This window comes from Corythoichthys intestinalis, chromosome 1 (genome assembly GCF_030265065.1).
Source record: "Corythoichthys intestinalis isolate RoL2023-P3 chromosome 1, ASM3026506v1, whole genome shotgun sequence".
In the NCBI taxonomy this organism is placed as follows: domain Eukaryota; kingdom Metazoa; phylum Chordata; class Actinopteri; order Syngnathiformes; family Syngnathidae; genus Corythoichthys; species Corythoichthys intestinalis.
The window spans coordinates 67855899-67881644 of record NC_080395.1 but is presented as its reverse complement, the minus strand read 5'-3'; the positions used below and the strand labels follow the sequence as shown (position 1 = coordinate 67881644).

At 38.7% G+C, this 25746-nt stretch overlaps 1 protein-coding gene and 1 long non-coding RNA gene across 5 annotated transcripts in view; one reads left to right on the top strand and one right to left on the bottom strand.

Annotated features, from left to right (window-relative positions):
• Positions 1 to 25746, bottom strand: part of LOC130916636 (casein kinase II subunit alpha'-like) — a 79298-nt gene that overhangs the window by 39903 nt on the left and 13649 nt on the right. For all 4 annotated transcript variants that reach the window (XM_057837529.1, XM_057837517.1, XM_057837523.1 and 1 more), the window contains exons 2-3: positions 25137 to 25495; positions 3678 to 3789 (exon numbers count right to left, since the gene is read on the bottom strand). In XM_057837529.1, the coding sequence (XP_057693512.1) occupies positions 3678 to 3789; positions 25137 to 25243 (219 nt within the window). In that variant the 5' untranslated portion in view covers positions 25244 to 25495. The remainder of the gene's footprint in view (positions 1 to 3677; positions 3790 to 25136; positions 25496 to 25746) is intronic.
• LOC130916659 (uncharacterized) lies at positions 7561 to 10278 on the top strand. Its single transcript, XR_009063322.1, has 5 exons — positions 7561 to 7891; positions 9276 to 9340; positions 9414 to 9956; positions 10044 to 10111; positions 10222 to 10278. It is a non-coding gene; the product is annotated as an uncharacterized LOC130916659 (long non-coding RNA).

The following is a 25746-nucleotide window of genomic DNA, read 5'->3' as shown; positions in this document are numbered from 1 at the left end:
TAAAAGGCGTTATGTGGAAAAGCTTCAGTCTATCCATTCGCCAGATCCATATTTGATGCCTAAATCGATATTTTTCGACCCGCTGTCTTCGCCCTCTCTGCCTGACATCTGCTACCCTGATATCTACATCTATCTTTTCCACAGAAACTCGGCCTATTCTCACGAAACTTTGAAAAACATTAAGAGCAGCACTCTAAGCAACATTACCCTGTGTGATTTCTAAAATGGCGCCAATCCAAAAAAAAAAAAAAAAAGTTGACTGCGATGGCCGACGCTTCAAGGATAGGTGGATATTGGACTATTTCTTCAATATAACACGCAACAACTGTGTCTGCCTCATTTGCAAAGAGACCGTCGCTGTTTTCAAAGAGTTCGATGTGACGCGATAATATTATCGAACAAGACACGCTGACATGTACGACATTACAGGGAAGATACGCAGCGAGAAATTATAGCAACTTGAAGCTAGTTTAATTTCACAGCAGCAGTATTTCGCAAGAGCCAGAGTGTTGAAAGAGAACGCCACAAAGACGAGACTGTTGAAATTATGAATAAAAAAAATAAAATAAAGCAAATGTGACACACAGAAGGGCTTGCTAAAATTTGTTTAAATATATTGTTCTACGTAAATCAGCCAAGGTATCCCCCCCGCATTTTTACCACACCAAATCTGGCCCCCTTTGCAAAAGGTTTGGACACACCTGTTTAACTGATTATCCGTAGACGAGGCCAGCTTCTTTCACTTGGTACCAGCTAAATATTATTCAAAATGTAATGATGGTGGAAGAAATAAGCATCTTGAATTTGAAACTGTATGCTGTCGGCGATTAGCCTCGCAATTATCTTAATTGTGGTTGTCAGCCCAAAACCGTCTAAATATATATTAAATGCATCTTACCAGATATAAAATGACTACTACATAGTCTGTGGTAATCGTTTGGAGCCCAGTTTTCTCGTCGAATTGCAGCAGTCCATCTCGCTCTCCTCTCCGGGTCTCTCGGAATACGGTAGAACTTCAAGTCTCTCCGTCTATCTTCTCTGTTATTGCAACCAACCGCCACACACGCCTTCACCATTTTGATTATTAATGTTAACGAGCAGAAAAACACGCCATAATAGGAGGAATTTACGTAGCGGTAATGCTAAAATCCGACGAGTAGACGGACAACATGGCGCGGAGGCGTGGTTGTGACGTCATCTTAGGCTAATTGTAGAGTTTGCTCATTGATACACACAACAGCTAGAAAATTGTAAAAATGGACGGAGTGATGTTTTGTTGACACAGAAGTCTGTACGGCTTCTTCTACAACTACTACTATTTCCAATGTTACCTTCCTTCACTGTGGTCCTTGGCATGATCAGCAGAAAACACAGACCGCACAAACTCACAGTTGACTAGTGGCTTTATTGCTGCGAAGTGCCAACACAAACACAACTGACTGCCTACAATGTTGCCACACACAAACACACACACATTAACCCCCGTGCATGCGCACCACACTAGACTTCCGCGCATAGAGAAACTGCCCGTTCCCGAGGCAGTACTTACAACACTAGTATATTTGGTAATTCTGCGTATGTCAAAATATTTTGTTCCTAAAAGTGTGATGCATGAATATGCAAATCCTAATCGGATCTATAATTTTAGTGTCCATAAAAACTGCATCCAATCATAACTGTAATCCGAAAACTGATCAGATTAAGGAAATTTTGCCCATGTAAAGGTAGCCACCTAGGCATTTCAAATTCAAACATACTGGTTCATCAAAATGGTGAATGCTTGAGGCTTGACTAAGTGGCTACTGCCATCAAGTGTTTAAATGGACACATGACAGGCCTTATATTGGAATCCGTTTTATTTGCGTTGCACAGCGTTCAGAAACCGATAGAACGAAATGTCATTTGGCATCTACACGTAAATACAAAGAACAAAAAATTGCCTTGTCTAGAGTCAAGAATCTGCATTGAAAGAGGTGTCAAGAGTCAAGAATCTGCAATGGACAAGGTGATGATGCTGGAAGTTTTGTTTGGTACTGTTCCAGTGAGATTTACAAAGATGACTGCCTGAAGAAGACATCAAAGTTCCCCTCAGTCCTTGATGATATGGGGCTGCATGTCAGGCAAAGGCACTTGGGACATGGCTGTGGTTAAATCTTCAATAAATGGTAAATGGTAAATGGTGTTATACTTGTATAGCGCTTTTCCACCTTAAGGCGCCCAAATGCACAAGTTTACATTGAAAGTTTACACTGCTTTCTTATCCCTTGAACTGAAAATATGTTTGTCCTTTTTCAAGATGACAATGCATCATGTCACAGAGCTAAAACAATTACAGCATTCCTTGGAGAAAGACTCATTCAGTCAATGTCATGGCCTGCAAATAGCCCAGATCTAAACCCTATTGATAACCTGTTTTGGAAATTGAAAAAAATGGTCCACAGCAAGGCTCTGACCTGCAAGGATGATGTGCAACTGCAATCAAAGAGAGTTGGCACCAAATTGATGATGAATACTGATCAAGTCCATGCCTCAGACACTGCAAGCTGTCATAAAAGCCAGAGGTGGTGCTACTAAATACAAGAGATGTGTTTTGATTGTTATTTCTTTGTTTGTTTCTCATAATTCCATATTTGTTTTCCTTTGAATGGAGTGATTTCAATTATTTCCCTGCACTTGCTCTATAAAATTTACATTTACTGACCACCACAATGTTTTTATATATTTCTTTTACTGTTTTTGAATGCTAAAGAGTTGCACTTTTGAACTTATTCATTATTTTTTCAAGCTTTTTATCGGAGTTTGTTCTACATGATAAAATGTCTGAGTGAGTGCTCGTCCGAGACTGGTGATTCCATACTTTTTCCTAGGGGTTGTATATGCCCTGCTTCACTGCACGCTCTGGCAAACACAACAAGACAGTGACAATGGTAAGAGAATTTCAAATGTAGGGTTTCCAAACTTAAATTATTCATTCATTCATTCATTCATTTTCCATGCCGCTTTTCCTCACGAGGGTCGCGGAGGTGCTGGAGCCTATCCCAGCAAACTACAGGCAGTAGGCAGGGGACACCCTGAACTGGTTGCCAGCCAATCGCAGGGCCCTTAAATTATTATTCTCAATATTTTATATTGTTACTTTAGGGAATATTTAAGGATAGTGTTTTGCTTATTGTGCAGTAGGCCTAACATACAGTTTCAGAGATTAATTAGAACTGGTTAATGGTCAGTTCACATTTGTGTTTTCTTAACAGACTGAAATACAGTATATTTGATCCAAATACATACCCAATGTTCTAATACACTGTATATAGTGTTTTTAAATTTCAGTCAGTTCATATAAACATTTTTGATGTGAAAGATGTTACAGGATGTATAATGTAATAGTGTAGAACATGAAAAGTAAGGTCAGTTACTTTGCGGAGTAACTAATTACTCTTACAATCATGTAACGGAGTTACTAACTCAATTACTTTTGAAATAAGTACTTTGCAACTGTAACTAATTACTTTTTTTAAAGTAAGATTACCAACACTGTTCTTAACCTTGACTAGAGAAGTTAAAATAGTAAGCACGTTATTTGTTGGAAACCAACTAGCAAAAGATACACTGTAGAGACATAGTGTAAACAACAAAAAGAGACAAATGGGCTCAGGAAAATAAAGACCATTAAAACTTACCTTGAGGATTTTCACAACAACTTTTTCACTGCTGTTCACATTAATGGCCTCAAAAACTTCACTGTATTTTCCTCGACCCAATTTGCGCATTAGTTGGTAGTTGTCTTGATTTCTGAGGAACAAGACATAAAAAAATCTTGAAACATAGGTCATCATTAATAGAAAAAGTGAAAGCGTATAAGGTAGAATCTGTTCTAGGTAGTCAGTTGAGCTAAAATTCCTTTAAAATTCAAACTTTTTTTTCTTAAAACATATGAGTCAAAAGTGTAGAGGTACTGTATTTTATGTAGCCCTGTATGAGAGAAGACTTTTTGCAAGATAAATGTGAAAGTGGAACAAATACAATAGACCCTGCAGTCAGTATTTGAGCGCTACACTTTCCGACTGTCTGTTAGAACGTGAATGAACATTGTTTCTATATAGTCCTGACTCCTAAGGAAGGAAACCTGTGCATATGGATGAAAGCAAAGGTTTTAACAGATAGCAAAGATCTTACTTGTTTGTTTTGGCATGGTTATGATTTATTTTTAACACCTTTTTGCCATACTTGTAGGCTTTAACATATGGTCACTGCACTGCAATTCATAGCATAACATTTAATAAGTAAATGTGTTTGAAATACTAATCATCTTAATTCATCCATCATCAATGCCACCCAGTTAACTATACGCAGGAGGCAGAATACACCCTGAAATCATCATCATTATTCATTACATCTGAAATGAAAGAAGTGGCATCAATGCTGTTTGCCTGCCTAGTACTCCACATCCCCGCCCCCCCCCAAAAACTTTAAATAATTATTCTAAAACAGCTAAGAATCAGTATTTACTCATGTAGCCCTTGATCTACAATGACTCCTTTGTCTGATGTCCTACTGTTGTCGACTACAGGGGTGTCCAAACTAGAGCCCCCCAGCCAGCTGCAGCCTGGTATTTTATTGGACTGCAGCAAATTATATAAATATCTGAAAATAGCCCTTTCAAAAAGCTCGAGTTCAGCCTACATTGTTTTGCATTTCCCAGCTTTAACACTGGATAGAGCTAGCCACTTAAAAAGTACAATCCATATGGTTCATGGGTCAAACCCTGACATTTTGAAATCAGTGGTGGAAACTAGTTGCCTGGCACAGCCAGACTATTCTCCCTGTATTTTTCAAACACTGTCAGAAATAGTCTGGACCCAGCCCATTAACGCCCTCTCGAGCAAGGTACAAAATCAACCGTCCAATCAGATTCTTTTATTTGCGTGACGTGTTCTTAACGAGTAACGTCACTCTTGCGCGCCAAAAGTTGTCTCTACAACAACACAGATGGCGAACGGGAGAGCCGAGAATATGTTCCAATCTGCGGTAAAACCAGTTTTAAATGACCAAAAACACACCGAAACAAGTCATTGACAACAGTCAACATGGCTCGCGCTAGCCATGCTGAATAAACTTTTCCATTCTCCGCTCATGCTAATTACTTGTCACTTTAACAACGTCATGTCTGCCCATCGCTGATAGGTCTACTCCGCTGTCTGTTTGCCGTGGCTTGCTCCGCCCTCGGAATTTGATCCGCCGGACGGTCGCCAGACTGGTATACCAGGCAAGGAAACTAGGGATGCAACGATACAGTTAAGTCACGCTTTGGTACGATTTTCAATACGAGGGACAAGATTTTTGATTTGATTCAATACATTTAATGCTCTCAAACAAAAAAATACAAGTGTTATTTATTATTCATTTTTTTATTTTGCTAACAAGTAAAAATAACAATGCAATCATATAAACTTGCATTTTAGTGCATACTATTTACAGTATGTACTTCTTATTGATGTGAAGACATTTTGGATAAAATTGCTGAGAACAATCTTTACTGTTGGTAAAATGAGGCGGCGCACACTGTTGATTGCTACAGCTCTCTTAGCAGCAAGGTTAACCCCATGAGCAAAATATCCTATTTGTGGTCCAAGTCCATCTGTGTCATGTACTGAATTAACATTATTTGCAGCATTACCTATAGACACTGGTATGTATTGATTTGGCCTGCTTAACTTCCATTTATTCACGGCGGTTTTTAATTCATCAATGTAGTGTATGGACTACGTGTCCTGACCCAACCCGAATTTCAGGCAGGGTCGGGCCTAAAATGTCAATTATTGCGTTCGGGTCGGGCTGGGCTTCCCTCGCGCTAACTTTTTTTGTAATAAATATATATTTATATTAGGGTCAAACGATTAAAATTTTTAATTGAGTTAATCACAGCTTAAAAATTAATCGTAATTAATCGCAATTCATAAAAATCAATAAAATATGCCATAGTTTTTCTGTAAATTACCGGTATTGTTGGAATGGAAAGATAAGACACAAGACGGATATATACATTCAACATACTGTACATAAGTACTGTATTTGTTTATCATAACAATAAATCAACAAGATGGCATTAACATTCTGTTAAAGCGATCCATGGATAGAAAGACTTGTAGTTCTTAAAAGATAAATGTTAGTACAAGTTATAGAAATCTTATATTAAAACCCCTCTTTATGTTTTCGTTTTAATAAAATTTGTAAAATTTTCTATCAAAAAATAAAATAGTAGGTCGCCATTGTTGATGTCCATAATTACACAATTCTCATGGTCATAAAATCAGTCGCACCCAAGCGCCAGCAGAGGGCGACAAAACTCCAAAAAAAAACACAAGTAACAAGTACACATGACCCTGTGCTGTCATTTTAATCTGTTTGAGCGGGGCATGTGCGTTAATTGCGTCAAATATTTTAATGTGATTAATTAATGGTAATGGTGTTAAAAAATTAATTACAGCCCGTTAACGCAATAATTTTGACAACCCTAATTTATATATGTAAACTAAAACGATGTATGATGTTAAACTAAGGAATACTACATGTTATGAAATAAATAATTTGGATGAAACAGAGAAGGCGCTGAATGGGAATTGCGAACAGGAGCCGCACAGAGCCTCTCCTTGCCAGAGAGGCGTGTCCATGTGAGCACAATATCCCACACAGAAATATATTTAATAAACTTTTCCAGCACTATTTTATTGCGTAAATGCATTAATAATGATTATAAAAATATGTAGACTATTTAAACATTTAAAAAACGCTTTCTTCGTTTTTTTCCTGCCAACTCGAGGAAATTAAAATAAATGTCAAAATGGGTTGCTGCATTTAGTTGCCAAGGAAATGAAACATGAACTATCCAGCTCATACAACAAACACACTAATTAATAAGATACAAATGTTTATTGAATATGCATATACTAATACGGTCTTATTTAACTGGGAAAATTCTTTACAAAAGACAGGCTTTAATTTATTTTTCCAAGCAGTGCTCTGCCAAGGTCTGAGTGATCGAGTTCTGGCCTACAAATAAAACATAAAATTTCGGGGGGGTTTCTGGCTCGGGCCTGCAAATGAAGTTAATTGATCGGGCCAGGTCGGGCTTTGATACCCGCGGGCCCGGGTTGGGTGGGGCTGGATTTTTTGAGAGGAGTCTGGCTGCAGCCGGCCTCTCACAGTACCCTGTGCCGCTCTTCTCAGTACCCATCCCGCAGACAGGAAATGACGCAATACCGCAGCTCTCAGTCTCCTCAGACCGGAAATGTCGTCAACCCTTGCGACGAAAACAAGTTACGTTATTTTACCTCTCGCGAAGAAAACACAGTAAGTGGCCGCACTGAAAAAAGTTTTTGAAAGCGTATGCATGTTTAAAAATGTTAAATAGCTAAACAACACTTGCGGGGAAAATATGAAGTGTTTATTCTGAAAATAAGACTGTACTTATATGTAGTATTCTTAATGTAATTTAAATAATGTCTTCCTTTACTAACTGCATGTGACTTTGCTCTACTTATACTGTGTAATACGTACTGATGAATTAAGCAGCGAACTGGCTAATGCTGCTTATGCTTTTTACCTTTTTTTTTTCACAATGAACAGTGTAGTTTTCATCATATTGCACTCTTATTTTTCATTATGTACATGCCTGCAATTCGCAGCTCGCTGCTTTTGTTGTTGTATGGCATTGTTGTTTTGCCTTCATTTGTTTTGTCTGGTCCTTTGTAGTTTGAATCTTGTCACATGATCCAAATATTTATTTTTTTACTAGCTCCAAGATCACCACCCCATTGGGAAGAAACTAAATCACGACTCCCAAATGGTAGTCTTCCCATACAGATACAGAGATGTCACACAGATCCAAGTGGAAGTAAGTAGCATAAGTAGTAAAATTTTGGACTGTGCTGAACTTTTTTTGGATAGACATCAAACACTGTGAAACCCACTGTGCAGACAGGACCAATGGTGACAACATAAGACCATGCCGAGCTTCATGGACGGTTCAAACTCATCCTGCCCAGGAACGGCTGGTCTGTTTTTATGTCTGAGACAAATGTTGTGCTCAGTGGAAATCTGGATAGGCTTATTATTCCTTATATTAGTTAACAATTGGACATAATTGATTATTTATTCTTTGTTTTTTTTTAACCAATCAACATTCTCATCAGCTTATGTAAATCTTGAATATTAAGAGGCCAGAAATGGTGTTGATTGTCTAAACAAAGAAAGTTTGATTGACACGTGCTGACTTTTGGACCGTTGGCTTGAAAAATGAAATGGAATCAACTGTGAATTTTGAGGATTTAGTTTCTCTAAAGAACATAATGTCACTTGTACAATTAAGTAAAATGTAACTTTTTGTTTTTTTTGCAGATATGAAATGCATATTTACAACTTGTCTAACAAGTAGCTCATTCAAAGGTATAAAAAAGTATTTTTTGGCGTGTGTAGGGTATTATTTTAACTATGTACCCTACAGAATGCTTGTATGGGCTCATGTAGGTGTGTGCGTACGTTTGTATATATATAACATATGTCGTGTGTATAGATTATGTATTTTTCAGGGAAGGAGCATATTTGTGGCTGACACCTATGTTGTTGCAACATGGTGAAAGCCTACAGGATGTGACCCACACATGCATTTGCCTGTAAGGCTGAGCAGTAACAACTACAACTTGGAGCTTTGGTTCATTTTCAAAGAACAGTCAAATCATAACAAATTAAATGATCCAAATTCCAATTATTTGTGGGAAGAAAAACAGATCCAATCATGAGATCAGAGAACTATTGTTATCTCTAACGAAATTCAGAATCCATTAATATTGGCATGGCGTTTCCATAATGATCCAGAATAGCCTTGTTTGGTTTTGAAGGAATGTTCCAGTCGATCTTTTTATGTTGCCCCTTCAATTAAAGCAGAATTGTACTCCAGATGATTCATCCAATCATTTGAAGCAAAATTTTAAAATGCCACTCTAAAATTGTGAATGTTTTGTTTCAAGGGCGTTGGCTCGGTCTCAACATTGGTAGGGACGAATATAATGCAAATAAGGTTGCTCAAAAGTTGGTGGGGACAACTTTAGCATCCTGAAAAGTTGGTCGTGTTATGTCCCTACCGTCCCTATGCAAACCTACGCCCTTGTTTTGTTTGCATGAATCATTTAAACCTGACTGGTTGGTGTTCTTATGCATGGAAACACGTTTGTAATTGTTTAACTACTGTATTTAATATAAACCTATATTTTCAATTGCAGAAAACATTGACAGTCAATCAACAGGGGGACATGGAAAGTGCTGGAAGGTTGGAAGTGAAATAGAGGTATTTGTAAAAGTGTTTATATTCATTGAATTAAAAACTTGAAAGAAGTGACTCGGTTAAATTCTTACGTTAGGGTTTTCCGGGACAGCCATAGGGGAAGGACTGTGGCATCTTCCTGTTGATGGTAGGTGAGTTTAACTGTCCAATTTTGTCCTCTGTGATATTTGTATTCATTTATCTATTTGTAGTATGCTCTTTGCACTGTTCTGGATGCTCTCTTTGAGTTTAACCATTGCAAATTGAAGTTCACCGAATCATTCAAATTGGGCTACAAAATATCCTTGTCGCTATTCTTTATTTACCCTTGTTTTTAATTTTTGTTAGACTGATATGCCAACTCTGAGGAAGTGGTGGTGTATATTGCTAGCGAACAATTTCAAACTTGGGTTCATGTTAAGTCTTTGAAACTGTTGATATAACATTCATAGGAAAGCTGGTGCACAGCACCTTAATTTTTTGTTGGAAATTGTGGAGTACTTATTTTTGTGTTTTTTCAACTTATGTGAGCCACATGAAAGAGTTTGCCCATTGGACCGATAAGGCAACAGCATCACTCCAGGGTGAAGTGCCACCAGTCTATCAGTTGAAGAAGTGAAATTTGGATATAATTGCTGAGGTCAGCTTTTAAAGACTTTGTAGTGTGCATTTCTCTGAAGCACTTTTGAACATTCCCCCTTAATGGACTTATTTATTTTTTAAAAAGAGGTGCAACCACAGCTCCTTCAAGTTAGTGGTTGCCCACTGCAAGAAGATATGGCAGGAAAAAAAGTGGTAAGATTGTTTATATACCTAGTTTAAGATCAAGAATAAAATTAACAAAGCATCATTTTTATTTTACTTATGTAACATTCAAATAGCTATTTTCTTTCTGTTTTCCAAAGAACAGTTTTGGTAAAATTATTGTGCAAGACAGCACAAAAGCCTCAGACAAGGTTAGGGGGGGGGGGGGGGGGGGGGATCAATGCAGTAGGAGTTCCCAAGCATCCTGCCGATGGAAGAGGATGAGCTCGGACGACAATGTCTTGGAGCCATTCAAGTTGTTTCAACCATCTGGAAGACGGATTTACCTTTTCCGTGGAGATTGTTGACTAAAGAAAATATCTGGTATTCTCTCAACATTAATAAAAAATTATAAAACAAAAAATTAAAATTTACCACATCAGAACTGGTTGTATTGAGTTCATTTTCTCTACACTTATAGATTAGTTTTTTTTTTTTTCTTTTTCTTTTATTCCAGATGTTAGTTGTCGGTTGTTTTAATTACCTCTGATGAAGGCGGAAGTGTTGGCCAAAAAATGTCAGGTAATTAAAACAACCTACAACTATTGTATGGGATAAAAGAAAAAAAACAACACATTACAACTATTTTGTCATTTCTGTTTGAAATAAAGCTGCCTTACCTGGAGCAGAAGGTGCTTAATATAGTTTCTGAATTAGTTAATTAGGATCTTGAAGAGTGAGCACCCACATGAATGAATTTAAGTAGTGAAATGTAAGACAAGAAAATTGGTTTGGTTGCACCATAGAGAGAATATTACTTTTTTGATACATTTACAGTGCCTTGCAAAAGTATTCGGCCCCCTTGAACCTTGCAACCTTTCGCCACATTTCAGGCTTCAAACATAAAGATATAAAATTTTAATTTTTTGTCAAGAATCAACAACAAGTGGGACACAATCGTGAAGTGGAACAAAATTTATTGGATAATTTAAACTTTTTTAACAAAATACTGAAAAGTGGGGCGTGCAATATTATTCGGCCCCCTTGCGTTAATACTTTGTAGCGCCACCTTTTGCTCCAATTACAGCTGCAAGTCGCTTGGAGTATGTTTCTATCAGTTTTGCACATCGAGAGACTGACATTCTTGACCATTCTTCCTTGCAAAACAGCTGGAGCTCAGTGAGGTTGGATGGAGAGTGTTTGTGAACAGCAGTCTTCAGCTCTTTCCACAGATTCTCAATTGGATTCAGGTCTGGACTTTGACTTGGCCATTCTAACACCTGGATAGGTTTATTTTTGAACCATTCCATTGTAGATTTGGCTTTATGTTTTGGATCATTGTCCTGTTGGAAGATAAATCTCCGTCCCAGTCTCAGGTCTTGTGCAGATACCAACAGGTTTTCTTCCAGAATGTTCCTGTATTTGGCTGCATCCATATTCCCGTCAATTTTAACCATCTTCCCTGTCCCTGCTGAAGAAAAGCAGGCCCAAACCATGATGCTGCCACCACCATGTTTGACAGTGGGGATGGTTTGTTCAGGGTGATGAGCTGTGTTGCTTTTACGCCAAACATATCGTTTTGCATTGTGGCCAAGAAGTTCAATTTTGGTTTCATCTGACCAGAGCACCTTCTTCCACATGTTTGGTGTGTCTCCCAGGTGGCTTGTGGCAAACTTTAAACGAGACTTTTTATGAATATCTTTGAGAAATGGCTTTCTTCTCCCCACTCTTCCATAAAGGCCAGATTTGTGCAGTGTACGACTGATTGTTGTCCTATGGACAGACTCTCCCACCTCAGCTGTAGATCTCTGCAGTTCATCCAGAGTGATCATGGGCCTCTTGGCTGCATCTCTGATCAGTTTTCTCCTTGTTTGAGAAGAAAGTTTGGAAGGACGGCCGGGTCTTGGTAGATTTGCAGCGGTCTGATGCTCCTTCCATTTCAATATGATGGCTTGCACAGTGCTCCTTGAGATGTTTAAAGCTTGGGAAATCTTTTTGTATCCAAATCTGGCTTTAAACTTCTCCACAACAGTATCTCGGACCTGCCTGGTGTTGTCCTTGGTTTTCATAATGCTCTCTGCACTTTAAACAGAACCCTGAGACTATCACAGAGCAGGTGCATTTATACGGAGACTTGATTACACACAGGTGGATTCTATTTATCATCATCGGTCATTTAGGACAACATTGGATCATTCAGAGATCCTCACTGAACTTCTGGAGTGAGTTTGCTGCACTGAAAGTAAAGGGGCCGAATAATATTGCACGCCCCACTTTTCAGTGTTTTATTTGTTAAAAAGTTTAAATTATCCAATAAATGTTGTTCCACTTCACGATTGTGTCCCACTTGTTGTTGATTTTTGACAAAAAAATTAAATTTCATATCTTTATGTTTGAAGCCTGAAATGTGGCGAAAGGTTGCAAGATTCAAAGGGGCCGAATACTTTTGCAAGGCACTGTAGATATGGACGTACAACCGTCTCTATTCTTGGTCAAAAGCAAAAGAATCTCTGCTGGTAGCATTTGTTTTACGGAAATATGTCAAATGTGCGGCTTGTCTTTAAGTTCACTGTGGCGCCGCCCCACCACAACAAAGAGCTTTTTACAAAGAAATTCTTGTGAATAAATGCTTAAATCCCTGAATTCTTAATAGATATGGACGTAAAACAGTCTCGATTCTTGGTTAAAAGCAAAAGAATCTGTGCAGGTAGCATTTATTTAATATAATATTGCACGCCCCACTTTTCAGTTTTTTATTTGTTAAAAAAATGGAAATTATCCAATAAATGTTCTTCCACTTCACGATTGTGTCCCACTTGTTGTTGATTCCTGACAAAAAAATTAAATTTCATATCTTTATGTTTGAAGCCTGAAATGTGGCGAAAGGTTGCAAGATTCAAGGGGGCCGAATACTTTTGCAAGGCACTGTAATTGTAATGAAGCTATATTAATGAGTCGGTTCATAAAAATGTAAGGATGACAGCAATTTCTAGTCATTCACAATAGGGAGTAAATTTTACACTTGACAAACTAAAGTACACACTCTGATAGGTCACAGGCGATCTTTTAGTCACTAATTAAACCTTTATTGCAGTAATGTTTATTTTAATTTTGATGTACTGTAACTTTTTCATTTTGGTAAAATCAGCACGCTTTAACAAACTGACTGCGCACGGTTAAAGAGAATCTCCCGATTTCACCGAATCAATTCAAAGAGTATGGAAATAAAATATTATTTAAATAATAATGAGTGATGCTGAAACCGAAAATAAAATATGTGCTAAAAGTAAACTAGTATTTACGTTCGAATGGACGCTAACTATTGCAACAATAAAAGCGGAAGCTCGGAGCTCGAGCACCGCTTTATGTTGTTATTTCCGGTCTGAGGAGACAGAGAACTGCGATATTGCGTCATTTCCTGTCTGCGGGGTCGGCACTGAGACGAGCGGCACAGGGTACTGAGAGAGGCGGGCTGCAGCCAGACTCTCCAAGGGGGGTCGGTACTGAGACGAGCGGCGCAGGGTACTGAGAGAGGCGGGCTGCAGCCAGACTCTCTTGGAGTCTTTGGGAGGAGTCTTTGGATTTTTTAGCCTCAATCTTACCTCTAGCGCGCACGCGTGCGTAGATTTGTAGGGGCGGGGTGTTGCATCCGCGGGTTATAGACCCTACCCACCGACGTCACAAAATCACGTGATCGATGTATTGTTCCGCCCCATTGTCTGTCATTTTGTGTCTGTATTATCAATGGTCTCAATTGATCGAGCAATTTATAATGCATTTCATGGAAGACCCGGTGCTTTCGGATGCCGTAAACTCACTGGATGCGTTGCATAAAAGGCGTTATGTGGAAAAGCTTCAGTTTATCCATTCGCCAGATCCATATTTGATGCCTAAATCAATGTTTTTCGACCCCCTGTCTTCGCTGTCTTTGCCTGACATCTCCTAGCTACCCTGATATTTACAACCATCTTGTCCACACAAAATCAGCCTATTCTCACGAAAGTTTGAAAAACTTTTGGAGCTTGGAGGCTTATAAATACTTCGTTGCTGGTTGGGTGAAACAGGTCCTCGTCCACGAAAATTCGGCAGGAATCTATCTTGTGCTTGGAAAGGTGAGTTACGAAATTTTCAATTCAAAATCTTTTGTTCTTGCTAACATCCACTGTCAAGTCTAATGTATTTCATGTCATTTGTCAATGGAGCTAGGGCTTTTAATGTTTATATGGTTTAGCGATAGCACTCTCACTACATACATACGTGTATGTTGTCGGCGATTAGCCTAGCAATGATCTTAATTGTGGTTGTCAGCCCAAAACCCTCTAAATATATATTAAATGCATCTTACCAGATATAAAATGACTACTACATAATCTGTGGTAATCGTTTGGAGCCCAGTTTTCTCGTCGAATTGCAGCAGCCCATCTCGCTCTCCTCACTGGGTCTCTCGGAATCCAGTAGAACTTCAAGTCTCTCCGTCTATCTTCTCTGTTATTGCAACCGACCGCCACACACGCCTTCACCATTTTGATTATTAATGTTAACGAGCAGAAAAACACGTCGTAAATAGGAGGAATGTATGTAGCCGTAACAGGTAAACACGATGTGTTGACGGACAATTGGGCGGCACCAGTCAGGAGGGCGGAGTTGTGACGTCACGTGGGTAGGGTCTATTGTGTGCTTTTGTGTGTGTTGAACTGAATTTAACTGTAGCTAAACTGTACTACTGGCCTTTGTGCATTTTTGGCGTGTTTTTCCCCCCTGAAAATACTGTCACAATAATAAACTCTGTTGATCTGATCACGTAGTCTCCTCCGTCTGGTCCGTTCGCAGATGTACGGACCGCATGAGAGACGTATGCTGTCGGCATTGGGCATCGCAGGCGATCTGCATCGTATTTGCTGCGTCATTCGGAACGGAGCAGAGTGTAGTGCGGCGGACTTTGTGTGTTTTTTGTCTTTCCTCGCTAGCAATGATCCTCATGTGCCATAAACAAATACAGCTCCCGCCCAGTTTGGGGGAGGAGGGGAGGGGAGCTGCTAGCAGGGAGGAGCTCTATCTTTCTTTTTTCAAGGCAAGGTGGACAGCTTTGCCTGCGTGCCGGTCAAAAAAAAAGTTCGGAAAATACATTTTGGGAGCTTTTCATTTGGAGCGAATGTTTTTGCGTATTGGATAGAAGAGGGCGTATCGAACGGTTCAATATAAAACCGAGTATTGTTGCATCCTCAGTGGAAACTGTAGAATTTCAGCTGGATTTCCCCTACATATAAAGGCTGGCACACGGTCACGTCAAAATAAAAGCCGCCTTACCTTTCAAACGAGATGTTTTTTTTGTTTCACGATTTAAAGATACGTTCCTCCAATTTAAATTTTGTATAATTTAACAATATGTCTATATGCATATGTATAGCCAAATATTTACGCACTATTTGCCAGAAGTCGTCTGAAAGAGCACGTCAAATACAAATTGTTCCTATACACTTTAAAAAAAAAAAAAAAAAAAAAATCACATCAGTTCTCCTGTTGCGTGTGCCTGACTACGTTGGCGCGGAGTTTGGAAGAAAAATCCACAGAAAGGTATTTTAAGTTAATGAATGTAATCCTGGATAAGCCTGGGAAAACGACCCTAATATTGACATTGAAAGAACATTTAAGTTCTTTATGGCGTGTGTTTGACCCGAATCATCGCGTCCTAGCATAGCATTTGTTTCTTGTTGATGTCACTGGTTTTTAATTTCAGATGAGCATTTTGAAAGGATTTAAGCTGTCAACGGACGAGGGTCCCTTAAAAGAAGGACTATTATTGTTGTGGTAATGTAGCACGTATTGGAGCCAAAAACAAAAAAAGGACTACGAGATGTAAGTCGTACTATGCTACGAGAAAAAAATTATTATGTAGGGGTACGCATTTTACGTACATGTCCCGTAGCTGAGAGCTACGACAAAGCATGAGTATAAATGTTTCTAATTGATTATAACCTGTGGCCTATACTACGAAGCCGGTTTTCTGGCTTAGCAGGGTAACTTCGAGAGTAACTTCATCACGTGCGACCTAAGTTCGCAGCTAAGCGAGACTACGAAAGGTGGATATGTTGGAACTGAGAAGTGTTGCCATGGCAACACACGCCACACGCCAAACCTGGTCGTCTCAGAGTTAGATCTTGCTTAACCCCAGAATTCTAATTAACCACGCTATATTTAAACAGCACTCCTCCGCGGACGTGTCCTCCTGACAATGACAGCGTACCTGGACGACCCAAACGACATTGGCGCGCGGATTGTGAGGGGCTCTCTTCGGAGGGCATGGGTTTTTGGAGACCGCCAGAATCCGCTGGCGTACCCGGAAGATGTTCTCCATGAAAGATATAGATTTTCAGCTTAGGGAATTCTTTACCTGTGACAAATGATCGAGGCGGACGTCACTAATGTAACCCGCCGAGTCAGGCCCTCACAACCGCGCAGCTTGTGTGCCTGTCCGTGCGCTCTTTTGCTAGGGACAATATATGTATTCCATCTGTGATGCTGAATACCTGCGTAAGAACACTGTATGCCGTGCGATTCGGAGTGGGGTATGGAAACGCTTCAAATTGATTGTTAAAATCGCTGAATGTAAACGAATGCGGAGCATTGTTCTCATACAAGAAATATATTTAACGAACTTTCCAGCGTTATTTCGTTGTGTAAATACAGTTATAATAATCATAGAAAAATGTAGACTATTTAAACATTGAGAAAACTTGCGTTTTTTTATGCCAACTCGAAGAGATTAAATTGTCAAATCCACTGATAGAACAGACGCACAAATATAAAAGACATAAATGTTTATTGAATATGCATCTTACAGTCTTGTTTAACTGTGAAATTTCGTTATAAAAGACGGGCTTTAATTTACGCAACAACGCATGGCATCCCGCATTTCCTTCTTCTCCTTGAGTCCTCACAAATATAACTTTTTTTTTTTTTTTTGGTTGGGCTTGGGCCTGCAAATCAAGTTGATTGATCGGACTCGGGTCGGGCTGGATTTTTTAGCCCCAAACTAAAAAAAGAACATACGTATTCATACAGTCAAGGGGACTAAACATATAATCATCCTGCTTCATGTGGTGATGCGCGATAAATTATTTCTTACTGTTAACGTACCAAATCTTCTTTTATTGTCCTAACAGCAGGCTTTATTTCTTTTGATGGACATAAGTGAACTGGCATATTGACGCATTCACAAATCACACGATCTGTAAATTCGCTGTCAATAGACCCGTCGAACTCTACTCGCCGAATCGGTGTTGGATTTCGCGGTGAGGGTTGATTTTAATCATCGCGCATTCCTCCTCCGTGAAGTAAGGTGCCCGTGCCATCGTCACAAGTAGTGTTTGACTCTGGTCTCCGCCCCCTTTTATGTGAACGCGCAGTAACTCTGACTGGGTTGACACAGGTTCGACTAATCAACCTCATAATCAGCGTCGTAGCACTGATTGACCACAAACTAGACAACCAGGTTTTGTCAACTCCGGTTACCCGCTAGTAAACTGGATTACTTCTGGGGAGGTTGAACTCCGTTCGTAGTATAGGCCACTGATGTAGATGAGGCAAAATATTAAGGATTTCCTTATTTGTGAAACCAATCCTAAAACACAAGACACTTTCAGTATAGTTGATTTTAACGGAGGTGGCAACGCACCAAAGTATGTAGCTGCTTGTTCAGCTACATTAGCCCTTCGTAATAATACGATTCTTATTTTCGTATTTCGTACAATACACAAGAACCAAGCAGGTTGAGGCAGCATTTAGTTACGAAGCTCCTCACCTCTGGAACAAGTTTCCTGAAGGTCTGAAGTGTGCTCAAACTGTTAGCGCCTTTAAATCAGGGCTAAAAACAATATTGTTTGCCATCACATATTCTTAAGTTTGTTTTTGTTTTTTCAAATTTTTTTTAATCTTTATTTTCAATTTCAATTATTTTTTTAATTCTCTTCATGATTTATTGTGATTTGTATGTATAATTTTATTTCCTGATCCAATTGTCTTTGTTTTTAACCATCTTTTCAATTTAATGTGATTTTTACGAGTAATTTTATCTCTGCTTGTGGATCTTCATGTGATGTCAAGCACTTTGAATCGAAATTGTGCAATACAAATAAATTTGCCTTGTCTATTAATTCGACAGTCGTATTATAACGTAAGGCTAATGTCGGTAAATAAGCAGCTAAGTAAGAGTGTTGCCGCCTCTTTTAAAATCAACAATATTGAAGGCATCTTATGTTTTAGAATTGGTTTTATAAAGAAGGAAATCCTTAATATTTTGCCTGATCTACATCAAAGTATTAGCCATAGAATGATTTATACTAATGCTCCTTCGTAGATCCCAGGTAAGGTATAGATACGTCAAGGGCGTGGCTGCTTACAGCAACATTACCCGTTCGCAGTGGTGAAAGTGGGTTGGAACGGGCCGGAACGCTTTTCCGGCATGACATTTTTAGCTGGAACGCTGTTCCGGCAGACGGTGATTTGATCCCGAAAATATGACGGCAACTGTCAAAACTCCATGTTTAAAGAAACCCTGCCACACTGCCACACACGCATCTCCAGTAAGAATATGCTACTAACGTGAGATTGACATACACAAGTGTAAACAACAAGCCTAATAAAGAGCTTGTGTAGCGGAATCTGTTTCCACCGATACTTATTTTTCATTAATTATTCTACGTAGCTTAATTGGCTTACATACTGACATGTGATCAGCATAGATAGTTAGCTCTGATTGGTTCAAATGCACGTTTTCAATCCCCACGAGTCGGCTGCAAAACGGGACTGAGACAAGCGGAGGAGGGGCCTGCGAGTTGCAGTCTGCAGCCAGACCTCTCGCCGTTTTTGGGGAAAAACAAATAGAGGAAAAAAAACAAGCTTGTTGAATTAAGGGGCTTTGCAACAGAAAATTGATCTTTAAGAGAAAGGAAAGAGCTGATGAGGTTTATCTTTTTTTTAGGGCTGTCAAACGATTAAAATTTTTAATCGAGTTAATTACAGCTTAAAAATTAATTAATCGTAATTAATCGCAATTAATCGCAATTCAAACCATCTATAAAATATGCCATATTTTTCTGTAAATTATTGTTGGAATGGAAAGATAAGACAAGATGGATATATATATTCAACAAACGGTACATATGGACTGTATTTGTTTATTAGAACAAAAAATAAACAAGATGGCATTAACATTATTAACATTCTGTTAAAGTGATCCATGGATAGAAAGACTTGTAGTTCTTAAAAGATGAATATTAGTAAGTTATAGAAATGTTATATTAAAACGCCTCTTAATGTTTTCGTTTTAATAAAAATTGTAAAATTTTCAATCAAAAAATAAACTAGTAGCCCTATTCTGTCCTCAATGTGTGTGAGTACACAAATTGACAGATAGCGAACATAAGTTCCAAAAAGAAATCAGACTGTGTGGCAAAGTTGCATGGGCTTAACTGAAGTCATCTCTTTTTGACAGGAGCACGTTTTTGTATTTTTGTAAAACTGAAAATAACAAGGCAATGTGTCAATAACTTGCATAAATCACAAAATAACATAAAATGTACACACATGTGTCCATTTGAGCAGTAGCACTAGCCAATTAGCTCACAAGCATCTAACAATGTAACTGCATTTCACCATATATGTGAACAAATTCAAATACACATCATCAATAACTATCTAATGCTCATGAATATAAACAAAGGAGGAATATAACTCACAAGCGATGCACGTATTAGACACAAACAGTGTGATGGGGCTATGAGAACTGCCACTGAATACTGGATGCGGACGTTATCTGGTCTGAATAGCACTGTCTATTAGGCTACGTTCATACTACAGGTCTTAATGCACGAATCCGATTTTTTCGTGTTTTTCCGACTCGAGTGAGGCATTAACTTGACGGTCTGAACGTGACAAGTCGCATAGAACGGGACCATTTCAAATCCGATCTGGGTCACTTTCGTATGTGGTCTAAATCCGATCTGGGCCACATTTTTCCAGACTGTCGCGGCGGTCTGTACTGTCCAGTCCCGCAAATCGGATTTCATGCAGCAATTACGTCATCAAATAGCGAGAGAGTCGTTACCGTAGCGATGCACCTGTGCGTTATTAGCGCCTAGCTTGCAGTGAACACGGCTTTCGGGGAAGGGCTGGGCTTCACAACAGTCATAAAAAATAAAAATGGGTTGAGGATAAGCCTGAGAATGCTCAGTTTTCTCTGTTACAAGTGAGCAATATTTCAACATTGCTTACACGGCCGAGAGAGAGTCGGGGCAAACTGCCCATATGTGTGTGACGTGCACGGACAGTGCGTGCATGCTATCGGTCCATATAAACTTTGAATATAAGCCTAAACGGGGATTATTTATGTATGTTATTTGTGTCCTCCTTTTGAAAAGCAAAACATGATATCCCTGGAATGACGGATGACGTGTGTCATTTGTTTTGATGCTTCTGCGCATGCGGGTCTTCTTGCTTAGCGCGTGTCGGACTGCGAATTAGTGCGCATGCGTAATACTTGAACGGTCTCAATGGATAAAAGCAGTCTGAATGGGCACGCCAAAAAAACGGATATGACAAAAAATCGGATAGGTGCATTAAGACCTGTAGTATGAATGTAGCCTTAGTGTGAGTTCGCGTCGACATATAATCACGTCAGAAAAGCGCGCAGAAACCCAAATAATCAGCTGCACTGAATCGCCAGCAGAGGGCGACAATACGCCACATAACATATGCAAGTCACATCTGTCTAAATCTGTCTGAGCGGGCCTAGTGCGTTAATTGCGTCAAATATTTTAACGTGATTAATTTAAAAAATTAATTAACGCCCGTTAACGCGATAATTTTGACAGCCCTACTTATTTTATTTGGGAGGTTTAGAACATCTTCCATGTTAATGTGCACTTTGGACACATTTTTGTTCATTTATGTAAGGCTACTTATTTATTTCCTTATAATAATAAAAAAACTCAATGTTTGCTTTGTCTACAAAATATATTCTATTTTACTGTGAATAATATAAGTCAGTTGTACTTATTTTTTGTTAATGTACGTACTTATATCTTTATTACTTCAAAAAAAGTCAATGTTTACACCATCTTCACTTTTAATGTAGATCCGATGTTCTTTTAGTTAAAATGAGGTTTTGCTATTAGATTTGAGTAAATGAGGGAAAATAATAATTAGATGGAGTTTTAGATGGAATTTTCTCAGAACTGTGAGGGGAACGTGCTAACCACTGTGTGTGTGAAACCTGTTATGTTTTATTGTGTGTTATATTCATAACTGTGCCAAAAGCAGTTTTAGCATTTCGGTGTTTTTAGGAGGTTTAAGCCCCCCTCTAAAAAATAAAAATAAAAAAAGGGCTCCGCACCCAACTTTATATTAGGGAGTTCCGGCAAGAAATTTTAGCCACTTTCACCTCTGCCTGCAGGTAACAACCCGACGTTTTCTCTCGTAGCAACAGTACAACTTTAATCTCGTAGTCCTTTTAATTAATTATTTTTTTTATTTGGCCCGATTACTCCATCATAAATGTAGATCGTCACGTTCTGAAATATTTCAGTAGACTGGCTAATGAAATATTTCAAATAGATCTTTGTTGTGGTTCTTCTTGGGAAAAAAAAGTTGTTTAAAAAAAATCCTCATTTGTCATAATATGAAGCAATTTCGTCGCGGGGCTGTCCGACTCCATTGCAGCCCACCACCACCACAGCTTAAAAATACTAGGAGAAACCCTGTTCAGTATTTTGTTTTACATAAATAAACTTATCTTACCCTCAAGTGCATAGTGGTCACTACAGTGGACAGCTACTGAAACGTACCTTTCTCTTGAATGCATTGGTTTCTATGGTTTAACGGCATAGCAACCTCAAGAGTGCTTTCTGCTGCCATACTCTGTTGAGGCCAATTCAGTGGTCAGTCGGTGTAACTGTAGGTAAAAATCCTTAGAATCCAAAACAGCCGACAACCAGCCACCCGTGTTGACTACAACTGGCATATCCTGTCAATACTTCTATGCCCGAAGAGCTACAGTGGTTAAAAAAAAAATTATATATATATATTTATATACTGTATATATACATAGTAACATCTTGGGAAAGATAATATTTGTTTGGAATATGAAATATTTGTGCATAATTTATTAGAAATGAAACGATTACTCAAATAACTTAAGTAACTGAAGTTTAAAATTGATTGAGGAATTTTATTCGCCTCGAGGAATCGTTTAATTTTGCCAGCTCTAAGCATTACGTTTTTCCCAGACTGCTTTTAACGTGGCACAGCGCGCTGGTATCACGAAAGTACCAGAAGAAAACAGCGGCGGCGGATATATTTGATTTCAACCATGTACAGTGAGTGGTACCTCGACATACGATCGCTTTGACACACGATCTTTTCGACATCCAAAGTAAAATATGAATCGTCATTTGTTTCTACATCCGACGACATGCTCGAAATACGACATGACAGCACCGCAGACGAACGCACGACAGATTTTCTTGTGTGAGAAATCAACACAGGTTTCAAAAAGGTTGGTACAGGTTGTAAAACAAGGAAAAAGGTGACGCTTACCTTCTAAATGAAGATGCAAATTATAGACAAATATGAGCGTAGGGTGCGCATCCGTGAACTGGCTCCACAATACATCTCCACTGTCCTCCTCCGACCACCGTTCGCCAGTCTCTATAAGTTAAGCTGACCATTATAATAATGGTAACATTGCCAAAGAAATCGCCAGCTTCGTCATGTTTTTATCATTTATTTCACAACTTATTCAACACAAAACGCCTCCTGACCGCCAAAGTTGACTGTGTTCTCAAGAAAACATTGAAAGTGAAACTCTCGAGCTCACCGCTCTCGGGTGCGGTGCGTTAAGGTCCAACAAAAAACGTCCGCCACATTAGAACCCGATTCGTTACATTATTACAGGAATTATTATTATTTTTACATTTTTCCGATTTTTATTTATAATTTATTTGTTTTGCTATGTGTAATTGCCATTTATAATAGTACCAGCATTATTTATTAAGGATTTAGCGTGGGTTTTTGGGCTGTGGAACGAATTAATGCAATTAAAATGTATTCCTATGGGAAAATCCTGCTCGACATACGACCATTTCGACTTACAAACAAGGTCCTGGAACAAATTAACTTCGTATGTAGAGGTACCACTGTATTGTTATAGAGATAGTGACAAAGAAGCTGACGAAAGCAAAGAGAAATGCAACAAGGAAAGGCAGAATGTCAAAAGTGTGGGAGCATTTCAAGCTGGTGACCAAGGGGAACATGTACATGTTTCATGTATTCACTGTAAGACAGCGCTTGCATAACACTACCCCCACCCAGCCCCGGCTACCCGCTACCCCGCCGACGCTTCCGCACCCTCGGATGGACCCCGCGACAGATGACTGCCCCGGAAACCTGGGCTGGGCGCCACCACGTGACCCACCCGCCGAGCCCTCACTCCACCTAAGGCACCACAGAGAAGTGATACTCGGGACAAGGTAAAATTAGGTTAATGTAGTACTATTAAATAGGGTTAACATTAGTGTACTTTGCTAAAATAACGTTAGCCCTCCACAGGGCTAGGCTACTATTAATTATGACAACTGTCGGCGCTGGCTAACATGTCTTTCATACAGGCTTTATTTAATGTGTTAAAACACAGCGCTGTAGAGTGATGAGGGTGAAAAATAAAAACATGATAAAGCTAACTGTCAATTTTAGCTCTAAAGTAATTGATGGATAAAACACTAAGTAGCACTGGTGCCTAATGTGCTCCAATACAGCAGGTATCATTCATTTATTTTGAACACTGCAAAAACTTCTTATCAGGACTTACAATTTAGACTTAAACTTAAAACTTATTAGAACTTTTAGCTTGTGAAAATGGAAATTCAATTGAAACACGTGGGAAAAACACGTAACTTTTAAGTGGTGTGTGTTTTTTTTTTTTTTTTGAAGCTTTTTTGAGTGAAAGAAGTGAATTTGTTGTTTTATTTTTCTAGTGATATTTGAGATGCAATTGTTGACAGTTTTCAACAATGTACATCTAAAATAAAGGCATTGTCTAAAAATGGTTCAATATTAGGTGAAATGTCTTGTTTTTTCATGTATATTTATAATTGCTCTTTACCTAAAAATGTTTTATCCGATTAATAGTGGAAATTTTTTGTAGAATACTCAATAACTTCAATATTTGATAGCTGCAGTCCTATAATTTATGATTAACCATGTGTCCAATGAAGTGGACATCATGCATCCCCTGTACATTTTTGAACACATGTCAAATTATTGCGTCACTGTAATTATGACCATTCTGGTTATAAATTAGTATGTAATTGTTATCTTTATGAGCAGTTCATTTAAAATATAGATTTTTGTGCAGATTAACTGTAGTTTGCATTACTACTAGTATATGCATTTTATCTTAGCTGTAGTTCGCATTACTATATGCATTTTATTTATTTATTTATTTTATTTATTTATTTATTTATATTTTGTAGAATTCAAAAGCAGCAAAGAATAAGGCACCTTACAGGAAATTCCATCCAGCTTCAGTGATGATGACTGACTGTAGTGATAACAGTGATGATAAGTGGCTGCCAGGCAACAACAAAGACGTTGCTGTTTAGGTGTAGGAGTCACAACTAGAAGTTTAACTGGTTTTCTATTCAGGCCTATTGCTGTCGAGGACATGTTGATCTGCAAAGTTTTAGTAGTGTTGATAGCTAGCTAGCTACATTTTTGTGTGTGTACATATTATGAACCTCCATATTGTATGCATATTTATCCGCAGCACTGTGCGGGTCAAATGTAAGGTCATTTCATTCTCTATACATTTGTTCATACCAGAAAGACAAAAAAAGTGTTGTCTATTTACAAATATACATACATAGACCTTAGTGCTGTACGATATGATGATATACCGTACTGTAAATCTGCATGTTTAACAAACGAAAGCTGAAGGATTTCAAGATGGCATCCTAAAAATTTTGTGCTAGTTTGTAATGTTTCAATTGATATTTGTTTAGTATGTGGTGTTAAAAGATACCTCCAAGTAGATATGTGTGCGTCGTAATCCCAGTAATCTCTGTTTTTCCATGTGTTGACATCGGTGTATACCCTAGACTTGCTGCTAGCCGAGGAGGATCCAGGCATCACAATCTTTGAGGCTCCGTGGTGAAGACTTTGTAATGAATTTTGGTTGACCCAGTACTGAACGGCAGTGCACCGATTGTCCAGAATCAGTGGTTTTAAGACCTTTTGGTTGTCTTTACCAATGGTCTTGGCTAGTTGTGAAGCACCGGCCTGACTGATCACAGCTGTTGTGCAGAAGGAGAGTGCTACGATGACAGAATGTTTGGTGCTCCTAAAAAGGATGTTGGGCAGTATGAGATGAAGTGCCGCCAGCTAAAAGGGTACAAAGGAAAATAGAGATTGTAATGACAGATAAACGGCATAAATTAAAGATGCACGATAATATTGGTTACCGATAATTATCGGCAGATAATGTCAATTATGACGTAACACAGATAATCCAGACTTTAAAAAATTCAACCAATAATGCAATCCGATAATTTCATACTTGATTTAACCTCCAAAACTGCGCAATTGATGCATTTTTGTCCAATTCTGCACCGCCGCCAAAACCCCTCCTCCCT